This window comes from Elgaria multicarinata, chromosome 14 (genome assembly GCF_023053635.1).
Source record: "Elgaria multicarinata webbii isolate HBS135686 ecotype San Diego chromosome 14, rElgMul1.1.pri, whole genome shotgun sequence".
Taxonomy (NCBI): Eukaryota; Metazoa; Chordata; class Lepidosauria; order Squamata; family Anguidae; genus Elgaria; species Elgaria multicarinata.
In genome coordinates, this window is record NC_086184.1 from 1,862,190 (window position 1) to 1,873,471 (window position 11,282).

General features: G+C 56.8%; 1 protein-coding gene across 1 annotated transcript; it reads left to right on the plus strand.

Moving 5' to 3' along the window:
- Window positions 1-2,714: 2,714 nt before the first annotated feature.
- Window positions 2,715-11,045, plus strand: SLC22A31 (solute carrier family 22 member 31). Its single transcript, XM_063141136.1, has 9 exons — window positions 2,715-3,080; window positions 3,450-3,553; window positions 4,262-4,416; window positions 5,959-6,127; window positions 7,176-7,321; window positions 8,537-8,645; window positions 9,045-9,259; window positions 9,768-9,879; window positions 10,344-11,045. Exons 1-9 carry the CDS (start codon window positions 2,715-2,717, stop codon window positions 10,771-10,773), a joined length of 1,806 nt encoding a protein of 601 aa, XP_062997206.1. The 3' UTR covers window positions 10,774-11,045.
- The last annotated feature ends 237 nt before the right edge of the window (window positions 11,046-11,282 follow it).

The following is an 11,282-nucleotide window of genomic DNA, read 5'->3' on the forward strand; positions in this document are numbered from 1 at the left end:
GAAGCAGGCCTGGAATTTTAATCTAGGAAACCAAAGCGGCAAGTTGGCTTGAGTGGTACAGATGTCATTGGAAGGCAGTACTGGGCAAAGGGGTGATTCTTGCAAGAGAAGCAAGGATCCCTTTTCCTCCAGAAACCCTGCTTAGAATCAGTCTGTGGCGGAGTTCGGACGACACGTTAATCAACCGTGTGTGTGTTAACAGGAACAGAACGGGAAACAACCGTTGATTTGTGTGTCGTCCGAACTCAGCCTAAGTCTGTCTTAGGTGCAACTGATGTGTTGAAGCCCCAATACTTTCCAGGTCTGTCTGCTTGCTTATTTATCCATTTATTTTAAACACCCTTATTCCGGGGGGTTATACAGCCTGATGACCTCACTACCCTCTCTGTTCTGGATTCAGCCTTATCTTCCTTTCCACCTTGACCCAGTGGAAGAGGGGCTCTCACTCACCCTGGCGAGGTGTCATCAAAATGCGGATGATACCCACCTCTACCTTTCCTTTTCATCAAACCCAGGTGAGGCAGTGGCTGTTCTGAACCAGTGCCTGGGCACGGTAATGGACTGGATGAGGGCTAACAAACTGAGACTCAACCCAGACAAGACGGAGGTACTGTTAGTGGGTGGTTCATCTGTCCGGCGAGGTGATGTTTGCCCTGTCTTGGACGGGGTTGCACTCTCCCTAAAGGATCGGGTCCGTAGTTTGGGGGTGCTCTTGGATCCAGAACTGTCACTTGAGGCCCAGGTGAACTCAGTGGCAAAGAGCACCTTCTATCAGCTTAGGTTGACATACCAACTCTGCCCTTATCTGGACAGAGATAGCCTAGCTACAGTTATCCATGCTCTGATAACCTCTCGCTTGGATTACTGCAATGCGTTATATGTGGGGCTGCCTTTGAAAACGGTCCGGAAACTTCAGCTGGTACAAAACAGGGCAGCCCGTTTACTAATAGGGACTGGCAGGCGAGACCACATTACACCAGTCCTTTTACAACTTCATTGGCTGCCAGTCCAGGTCCGGAGCCGATTCAAAGTGCTGGTATTAACATTCAAAGCCCTAAATGGTTTGGGGCCAGGTTATTTGAAGGAACGCCTCCTCCCGTATGTACCTGGCCAGACCTTAAGATCATCTACAGGGGCCCTTCTCCGTGAGCCCCTGCCAAAGGAAGTGAGGCAGGTGGCTACTAGGAGGAGGGCCTTCTCCGCTGTGGCACCCTGGCTGTGGAATGAGCTCCCCAGAGAGGTCCGCCTGGCACCTACACTGTACTCCTTTTGTCGCCAGCTGAAGACCTTTTTATTCTCCCAGTATTTTAACACTTAATTTTAACTTAAATTTAAATGTTATTGTTCTAACTCTGTATTTTAATCTTATATCAATTTTTGCTGCGTGGTTTTATCCTGGTTGTAGTTTTTATACTGTATTTTATATTTGTGTTTTAAACTGTTTGTTTTATTATGGTTTTAATTTTTGTGAACCGCCCAGAGAGCTTCAGCTATTGGGCGGTATAATAATGTAATAAATAAATAAATAAAAATCAGTGGTGCATTTAGTATCTGCAGAGGGCCAGGCCTGGCATTGGATCCTGCCCCTGGGAGGTGGTGTGTTAAAGGAGATGGTCTCTGAGCAGCTGCATAGAATCCTAGAATAGCAGAGTTGGAAGGGGCCTACAAGGCCATCGTGTCCAACCCCATGCTCAGTGCAGGAATCCACCCTAAAGCATCCCTGACAGATGCTTGTCCAGCTGCCTCTTGAATGCCTCTAGTGTGGGAGAGCCCACCACCTCCCTAGGTCACTGATTCCATTGTCGTACTGCTCTAACAGTCAGGAAGTTTTTCCTGATGTCCAGCTGGAATCTGGCAGAGTGTCCTTCCTTTTCCACAGAGAAGCTAGGCAGCCAATTCCCCCGGCACGTCTGCAATGGCCCACTAATGTGCTCTGAGGGGGGGGGGGGGAAGGGGGGCGTTTCCAGTTAGATTCCCACATCTCTCTTCTTAAAAGGTCCCCCAGAACAGCATAAAGTGGGCAGAAGCAGGAATTGACGCCCTGAAGAAATTGACCAGCTGGTGAGGTGGTGGTCCTAGGGAGGGGACCTGAGGATGGAGCCAAACGGCACTGCTGGCAGCCCGTGTCTGAGGCACACGCAGCCCTTCGCTGGCCACCCCAAGGGCTGAGAACACCCCCACCCCACCTCATAGCCACAGGCAGCCTATCTCTTAAGACGGGTCCTGCCAGGCAAGAGCGGGGAGCGCTCAGGTTCTGCTTGCGCCCTCTCCGAGGCATCCGGCGGTGACGGGATGGTGCCAGTCGAGGCGGGCCTCGGGCCGGACCCCTCAGGGCTCCCCTTACGCAATTAGCCATCGGCGCTAGTTAGGAGTGGAGCCTCCCTGGGCAGGAGCAGTCTGCCTCTGAAGAGCAGTTGCTGCGCGCAGCCGACACGGGGCATCGGTAAATCCCGGAGGAATCTGCTCGGAGGCAGGATACTGGGCGGGTGAGGCGAGTGGGATTGGGGGGGGGGGGTGTTTCCCACTTGGCGTGATCCCGGGCGAGGGAGGAGGAGAGGCCGGGCGCGGGGGCCGCGCGGGCAGCCGGGGTCGGTCCGCCCACCTGCGCCGCGCCCCGGGGGCGTCTCCCGGGCGGCCTCCTTAAGCGCCCCGCCCCGCGCGCCTGCCTGCCCGCCCGCCCGCCAGCCCTCCGGCTCCCGCTCGGGCCGCGGCTCATGGACTTCGACGGGCGGCTGCTGCGGGCGGCGGGCGGCTGGGGCCGGCGCGCGCGGCTGCTGGCCGCCGCCTCGTGGCTGCCCAACGTGCCGCTGGCGCTGGGGCTGGCCGCGGGGCTGCTGCTGGCCGCCACGCCGCCGCACCGCTGCCGCCCGGACCCGGCGCTGCTGCCGCCCGCGCTGCGCAACGCCTCCGGCCCGCAGCTGCTCGACGTGTCGGCGCCGCCCGGCAGCGCCTGCCTGCTGTACCGCTACCCGCCGCCCGGGGGCGCCCTCGGGCCGCCGCCCAACCGCACCGGGCCCTGCACCCGCGGCTGGCAGTACGCGCTGCCCGAGGCCGGCCTCCGCACCACCGTCGTCACCCAGGTGCGGGGCGCGGGCTGGCAGCCGCGAGGAGAGGGGGAGGGCGGAAGGGGGCCTCTGGCTATGTGCAGAGTGCCTTTTTCTCAGCTCTGGCGGAAACAGCGCGGGGGGGGTCAGTTCCAGAAGTCAAGCGTGCCCCAAACCTCCACCCCGGCTCTGGAGGAAGCCCCGGAGGGGGGCCTTTGGGTGCCAGGGAACACCCCCTGAAAGACCTCTCCTACCAGCTGCCACCACCTCTTACCACTGGCTGACAGCAGGTGTGGGCCAAAACACCTGGAGGGCTGCCAGCTGCCGAACCCTGTGGAAAAGCCGCCCAGGCGATGCCACCAGCCTGGCCTAGAGCTGACCTCACCGCCCCCTCCTTTCTTGCAGTGGGACCTGGTGTGCTCCAAGCAGTGGCTGGTGCCGCTGGAACAAACCACCTACCTGCTGGGATGGTTCCTCGGTTACCTGGGCTTTGGTTCGGCCTGCGACAGGTGAGGTGCCCCTCCCTCAACCCCACCCCCCTCCTTCATCTTCCCTTGAGATTCCTGTGTGTTGCGGCTCCTTGATGAGGACTGGATGCTTGTTTTTGTGTTTGAGGTAGCGGATTGCTGCACTTGCGCCTGGCTACTCCTTTGTCCCAGGCTCCCCCCCCCTGCACACACACGCACACACACAAACTCACACACACACACACACTATATGCTTCTGGGCTGCCTGTCTAAAAAGCAAGACTCAAGGCATAATCCTGTGCATGTTTAGACAGACGAAAGTCTTCTGCCACAGGCTTGAGAGAGCCAGTGATAATGAATCATCCTGCAAAATTGGACTGCTCTGGAATCAGGTGTGTTTCTGACAATTGTGTGCTCACTGGAAATTTGTTAGTTTGGGGCATTAGTTAGTTTGAGGAGTCCCATAAATGATCTTCAGCAGTCAGGTGAATGCAGAAAAGCCAGAGACCCAAGTTGCATCGCAAAAGACACTGCAAAAGGCGACCTTAAAAAAGAAGAAGTTACAATCCAGTCCCCTTGGTCTGCTCCAGAAGGGAGCAGTCACTGGATTGGCAACTGTGCTGAGCGGCGACTGGAACAATTGAGTCAAATGGCAGCAGGGGTGGAGGGGGTGGGGGTTCCTTCCCAAGCTGCTTTGCAGTATCCCTCACTGCCCTCTTTCTTCCCTCTTGCCCACTTTTCATTCTCTAGGTTTGGCCGCCGGACCACTTTCATCATCTCTTTGACGCTCTCTGTCCCGCTGGGTGTTGCGGTGGGGCTGGCCGTGAATTATGTGATGCTTGTTCTCACACGGATGCTCTTTGGGATGATGCTGGCTGGAACTTTCATCTCCCTCTACGTCGCAAGTGAGTGGCACCCTGCCTTCTGGGATGGAAGAATGGGCGCTTAGAGGAGGGGCACTGCAGATTTTGTGATTGTCCATTAGGGGAACCTCTTAAAGGAAAGCAGGAAGAGAGAGGGGGAGAGATGGGCTATTCTCCACAAGATGCCAAAGTAGCATCCCTGATTGGTTCCAAAGTAGCATCCCTGATTGGTTCCAAAGTAGCAACCCTGATTGGTACCAAAGTAGCATCCCTGATTGGTACCAAAGTAGCATCCCTGATTGGTACCAAAGTAGCATCCCTGATTGGTACCAAAGTAGCATCCCTGATTGGTACCAAAGTAGCATTGGTCCATGGCACATAGATTTGATGTGTTGTTTGTCTGCCTCTTTTAATCCGCCTTTCAGGATGCGCTGCCCTCACAAGGTGTTTTACAATACTACAAAAGCATACTATAACAATGAAACACAAGGCGTGCACACACACCAGTAGTGAACACCAATTGCAGACTGGAACAAATGTGTCTTCAGGTTGTTTTTTAAAGCCAGCAGTGATGAGGTCACATGTATCGCCCTGGAGAGGGAGTTCTAAAGATGTGGGGCCACCACTGAGAAAGCCCTATCCCTAGTACTCGCCATGTGAATAGCTCTTGGCTAGTATTTCCAAAGGCAGCCTCTGTTCTTGGAACAAGCTGAGCCGCTCTTGCTAGCCCTTTGCTCCCAGTTTAGCAGCCCGTGGCTTCTGGCGGGAGAATGACCAGGGACTCTGGGCTTAGTTATATGAATCAGAGGCCATTTTCCTAACCTAATAAATCCTGTCAATGTGGATGAGTTCCAGGGGAACACATTTTTGCTGGTTCTCTTGGGGCATCCTCAGGCTGCTGCATCTCCCTGGAACAGTGAACTGAGAGTCACAAGCTTCTGTGGTTCACAGATCAGTTGGCCCTCCTCCGTTCAGCCTCTCGCTTGCTCCAAAAGCTGACGTGGGACCAAGGGGTCTTACTCTATTATTTATTAGGGATTCTTCTATACTATGTAATCTAGTACGACCTCGAAGTGGTTTACATACAGAAATATTAAAAATCAGAGTTTAAAATACACGTGTGATACAAGGCTAAAATGTTTCACTTTCAACCACAAATGTAAGCTAAAAAGAAGCAATAAAAGGAGACGGAGAAATGGAGCAGCAGCCAAATCTGGGCTGTGCTTCAAGAGGGCCTTTTTCTTGGCCAGGCTCCCCCAGCCTCGTGCTCTTCAGATATGTTGGACTACAAGCCCTATCGCTCCAACCTGCATGGCCAGTGACCGTGCTGGTAGGGATGACGGGTGTTATAAGCCAACATCTCTGGAGGTTGCCAGATTGGGGAAATTGGATGCAGAAGCAAGGAAGAACAAGATGGAAACAAGAGAACAAGTTGGAGAAACTGGTCAGTCTGTGCCGAAACTGAGACCCCGGTAGTTGCTGCCCAACCACCCACCCACCTACCCATGTGCCCCTCTCTGCTGTATTTCCCTCTCTGCCTGCTCCTTTTCATTTGTTCTGCATCTCCCTGTGCTTCCTTCCCAGGGCTGGAATTGTGTGATCCTCCCCACCGGCTGGTGGTCACCATGAGCGCTGGGTTCTTCTGGGTGGCCGGAGAGGTGCTCTTGCCGGGGCTGGCCGCGGCATGCAAGGAGTGGCGGCTCCTCCAGGGGGCGATCACGCTGGGGCTGGCTCTGCTGGCTGCCTGCTGGTGGTAAGTGTGCCGCTCGCCCCCCCGCCCCGCCCCCCAGATGCTAAGTTGAGGGGCAGGAGCCTTGCAACGTAGCACGTTGGGTTTTTCTGTAAAACGGGCGCGTTTTCTTGAGAAATTCCATCCCAAAGTGGGGATTCTATGTAACAATTCTGCGTTTTATAGGAACGCGTAACGGCCACTCAGATTGCGAAGGCTGCAGCCACAATTTTCTTAGGTTTTAAAAAACTAAAATCAGTTAATTTCGTAAAGCGGGTGGCTGCCCTGATGTTGGGGTGTGGCCACATTTGCAAGCATGAGCCAACGCGGGAAAGGGGTGAGGCTGTGGCGTAAATGACTCTGAGCGAGGAGAGATGGAGACGTCACGTGTGGGTGGTGAGGAGACGGAGGAGGCTTCTAGAATGAGGAGCCGGTTCACAGCGTTTGAGCAGAGAGAAACAGGTGCGCCAGACGTTTGCCGTTCGTCTGGCAGGCGTTGCAGTGGCCTCTGACCACCCGCTAAAAGGAACGTGTCCACGGACATGGTACCCCAAGGGGCACGGGGGACCTTGGCATGTGGGAAGCAGCGGCCAGGAAGGTTAGGGTCATTTCTTCGCGACCTGGAGGAACGCTCCTGCAACCTCAACATGGTGATCTGCGGCCCAGGCGATGTTCAAACACCCGCACCCTTTCTTATTGCATCAGTCCCCAGGAAGCAGCTAGAGGTGTTGCTGGGGTGCCGCCGGGTCCAGCGTGTTCCCTCCGCCCTTAAGCAGAAGGGTGCTGCTGGGGCGGTGTTCCAGTGAAGAGGTTTTGCGCAGTGCCAAACTCGCTCGGGCTGCCACCTCCGTAGGGCTGAGGAGGTGCGAAGGCGGGCGCGGTTCCCAAAGCCTTTCCGGTAGCCGCCTCCCCTCGCCCGGAAGGATTGCAAGAAAGGCTCGGAAAATAGCTAGCTCAAACCAAGTAGGTGTGGAGAAGCGCTTCTGGCAGGACAAGACTGCCGAGGAGAACACTCCTGTCTGCCAGCCCCCCCACCCCGCCCCCCAGTGCTGCATCTTTCCCCTTTCCTCAGGTGCCCGCCCCTGTTCCCTGAATCGGCCCGCTGGCTCTTGGCCACTCAGCAGCTGGAGAGAGGTCGAAGGGCTTTGCGGGACTTAGCCGAAGGCAATGGAGTCCGCTTGGAGGAAGACTTCTATACCCAGGAGCACCTGTTCGCACGTGAGCTCTGTTCTGGCTTGGCGCAATCGGGGCTGCAGTGTGTTTATCATAGAATCATAGAATAGCAGAGTTGGAAGGGGCCTACAAGGCCATCTAGTCCAACCCCCTGCTCAATGCAGGAATCCACCCTAAAGCTGGGGGCTCTCTCTCTCTCTCTCTCTCTCTCTGTGTGTGTGTGTGTGTGTGTGTGTGTGTGTTTAGGGGATCTCAGCCCTTCCACGTTGCTTGCAAAGCCCTGGGCCCCTGTGTCATTTTATTGATTGATTGATTGCATTTTTATCCCACCCAACAGCCGAAGCTCATGAATGCCCCAAACCCGTAGGCTGCAGTCACACCCTTTGCCTCTTTGGGCGTGGCTGCTTTTGGGGGGCTTGCACCTCGCCACAAAGATCTGCTGAGCCCCCAGCCGTCCTTGACACACATCAGCATCTCTGAACTTGCATCGGCCTTGAGTGGCTGCACAAACCGAAGGCCCTGTAAAAGTTGAACTGAGCTGAAAGGAAGTGGCTCTCCTTGAGAAGGAGGGAAGCCCATGGTGGCATGGGGTGTTCTGGGTTATCTAGAACGGCCTCCCCCAACCTGATGCTGTCCAGACTTCAACTCCCATCAGCCTTAGCCAACATAGCCAATGGTCAGGAACACTGGGAGGTATAGTCCAAAGCATCCAGACGGCACCAAGGGGGGGATCTACACGACTGCTTTAAAGCACTTTGTAACAGTTTTGACAACTGTTGGGGCCCAGGACACACGCCATATACAGGTTTCAAAACGTTTTCAAAGCGCTTTAAAAGCAGTAGTGTAGATCCCCCCCAGGTTGGGGAAGGCTGCTTTAGAAAACACGGTTACTTGAGAATAACTGGAAGCAATTCGCAAAGGTGGGGCATCAAACGTGAGGAGGAGAGGTACCACCACAATCCCTTTCCCTGGTGCAGAATTCGCTAGGCATCCAGGAAATATTTCTGTCTCTCTCTCTCTCTCCCAAGGTTTTTATTTAATTGCTTTTTGCAGCCAGTTTGACTCACTGCTTACTCCGTACTTTTCACAGCACTGTGGTGTTTGTTTTATCTTTTGTCGTTGGCTGGCCTGAGAATGTTTCACCCCGGAGGAGAGGGCGTCACAGTCTTGCATACATTAAAACATGCCCCGGGATCCCCGATTCGCGGCAGGGGCGTGCGCTTGTCTGGGGATAATAGCAGCTTCTCCTTCCGTCCCCAGAGCAGGGAGACCTGTTGGACGGGCCGCTCCGGCCACGATTCCACGGCATCTTCCAGGTGTTGAACACCCGCGTCGTGTGGAAGAACAGCCTTATCCTCGGTTTCACGGCGTAAGGAGCCCACTTGGGGTTTTCGGGAGGTGGGCAGGGATGGCGCGTCTGCCGAGGAGTGCGGCCATGGTGGCTTGAGGGCGCAGCATTGGCATCACCCTGCTTTAATTGGCCCCCGATTTGTTTCCAAACATCCATCTATCTGTTTGCAACTTGTGCTGGGGAATTCCACCAAGCTGCTAACTGCACCATCCTTTGCGTGTTGCGCCAGAAAAAAATGTCCCACAACTCCCAGCCTTCCCCAGACTTTTCTCCTGTCTCAGCAGGCATCAGGATTGCACCCTAATTCCTCCTTCCCCAACCGTGCGCTCTCCAAATACGTTGGGCTGCAGTTCACCAGTTCTGCAGCTGCCTCTTAATTTGCTGAGCCTCTAGCAACATTTCTCCGCTTCTCACCAGGTTGATTGGGAGTGGGATCCGCCACTGCTTCACCCGCAACCTGACTCCCTTCGCGCCCCAGTTCTACTTCCCCTACTTCCTGCTGGCGGTGAGCGAAGCGCTGGCTGTCCTCTTCCTGTGCCTGACCGTGGACCGCTTTGGACGCCGGGCGGTCCTCCTGCTCAGCACCATCCTGACGGGCGTTTCCTCGCTGCTCCTGCTGGCCCTGACCCCGTGTAAGGAGACTGCTGCTGGAAGTTGTGGGGGGTGGGAGGGAACGTGGGTTTTCGGGGGTGGGGGTTGAAAGAGAGAGAGGGGGGGCGTGCTCTCCTCTCATCTGGGGTTCCAGCACAGAAGGATCAAAGATGTCCAACATCTGGGGTGCCCTGGCCTGTTTTGGGGGTGCTTCCTTCATCCTTTGCCCCTGCTGTGGGGAAATACGTTTTTTTACAGCCAGCCTGACCATGGCACACATGCAGCTTGACTCGCTAGCTTGAGTCACCTCTTGAGGTTTGCCCTTTGGGCACCTTCTCCATGCATGTCCTGGATTGCATAAGCTGGGGAGGGCAACTTGGGTTCCTCCGGATGTTTTTGCCTACACCTCCCATCATCCTTTACGATGGGCTGTGCTCACTAGGGCTGATGGGAGTTGTAGGCCAAAATGTCTGGGGGTGTGGGGACGACTTAAATTGATCTGCAGGACAGACCTGTGCTTAGTCACCTGTTCTCCTCTCCATTCCCAAGACCTGATGGCCTGGCTGGTCCTAGCATTCTCCGTCCTGGGCATTCTGGCGTCACAAGCGGTCACTGCCCTCAGTGTCTTGTTTGCCAGCGAGGTGCTGCCCACCGTGGTCAGGTGAGAGAGAATTTACCATGTCCTTGTGCATGTGTGTGTGCATGCGTGCCCGTGTGCGTCCACAGGAGGCAGAAGCCAGCAGGCCTGGAGCCCAGAACTTGGCTTAAGAGTTCACTTGCAGCTGCAGCCTCTGCCGCTGAAAGCCTTCAGAGTTTGCCCAGCCAGGGGTGGAAGCAACGCTGCCCCACCCACTCCAGGGCCGTGGCTCTTGCCTTGCCCTGCGCTTGATGCTCCGTGATCCTGGCGCCTCCTGGGCTCCTCCTTGACCCTGCGGCTGACTGCCTCAGTGCGCTTTGACCCTCTGCCCGCTCTGTTGACCGCTCCTGCGTTAGCCTGAGCACTTGCCCTTTTCCGTACTTCATTGACCGCTTTCTGCACTGGCTAGCGAAGGGCCAGGACTCCGTTTAGGGCGGGACAGCCGCCCCTGCCGGCTTCCAACTCTGCTGCCTTCTCCCATCCCGCAGGGGTTCTGGGCTGGGCCTGATCCTGGCCGCCCGGTCGGTGGGCCAGGCCGCCGCCCCCCTCATGGACCTCCACCACAGCCGCGGCTTCTTCCTCCACCATGTGGTCTTCGCCTCCTTCGCCATCCTGTCGGTGCTCAGCATCATGCTGCTCCCCGAGACCAGCAACAAGCCCCTGCCCGAGTCACTGCAGGATGGGGAGAACCAGCGCCGGCCTCCGCTCTTCCGCCGCTCCGCGCGCTCGTGCCGCAGGGACCACCTGCCGCTGCTCTCTACTCGCCCCGGGGCCAGCCCCTATGACCCCGACAGCTACGCCCGCCTCGTCACGGCCACCAAGAAGATGCTGGCCAGCCGGCACGGATCGGACGCTCAGCAAGCCCGGCCGCTGCTGCTGGAGCCCCCGCGGGATGGCTGCACTCCGGAGGAGACGTAGGGGTGTTGTCCCCGGGCCTGGCCGTGCGGCCGGAGGGGTGGGGCTGGAGGCAGGACTGCTCCAGCCCCCAACGAAGCCCCTTCAGAAGGAGCTCTCGCCCCCAAAGCCTGCGGGAATCGTGTTCCCATCAAGCGGGGCAAAAGGGCGGGGCACGGGGCAGCCTGGACGGAGCCGCCCGTCTGCCACAGAAGAGGCTCGGCCCCCGGCCCCTTGGCTCACCTGCAGGGATGGCAACCCACCTGCGGCCTTTTGTGCCGGCCTCACCTGGCCAGCTTCCCCCGTGCCACGTGCTCGTTGCCCTCCCTCCCCCGACCTGGGCTTCTAATAAACTCCGTTCCGCCTTTGTAGCTCAGTCTTGTTTCACCTGTTTTATTTCCGTCGGCATCTCACGTGTCGCTGCCCCCCCCCCCGCTCTGCCCCTTCGTCCAGGACCGAAGGCACCTGAGCCGTGTCCGTGCTCTCTGGGGTTTCGCAGCAGAGGCCTGGCAAACAGGAGGGCATCTTTGGCT

Bases quoted from the DNA above. Each gene is read 5' to 3' on its own strand.
- SLC22A31 (XM_063141136.1), top strand. From the start codon at position 2,715: ATGGACTTCGACGGGCGGCTGCTGCGGGCGGCGGGCGGCTGGGGCCGG. The intron at 3,554-4,261 runs GTGAGGTGCCCC...TTCATTCTCTAG, and splicing joins TTTGGTTCGGCCTGCGACAG to GTTTGGCCGCCGGACCACTT. The intron at 9,260-9,767 runs GTAAGGAGACTG...TCCATTCCCAAG, and splicing joins CCTGCTGGCCCTGACCCCGT to ACCTGATGGCCTGGCTGGTC.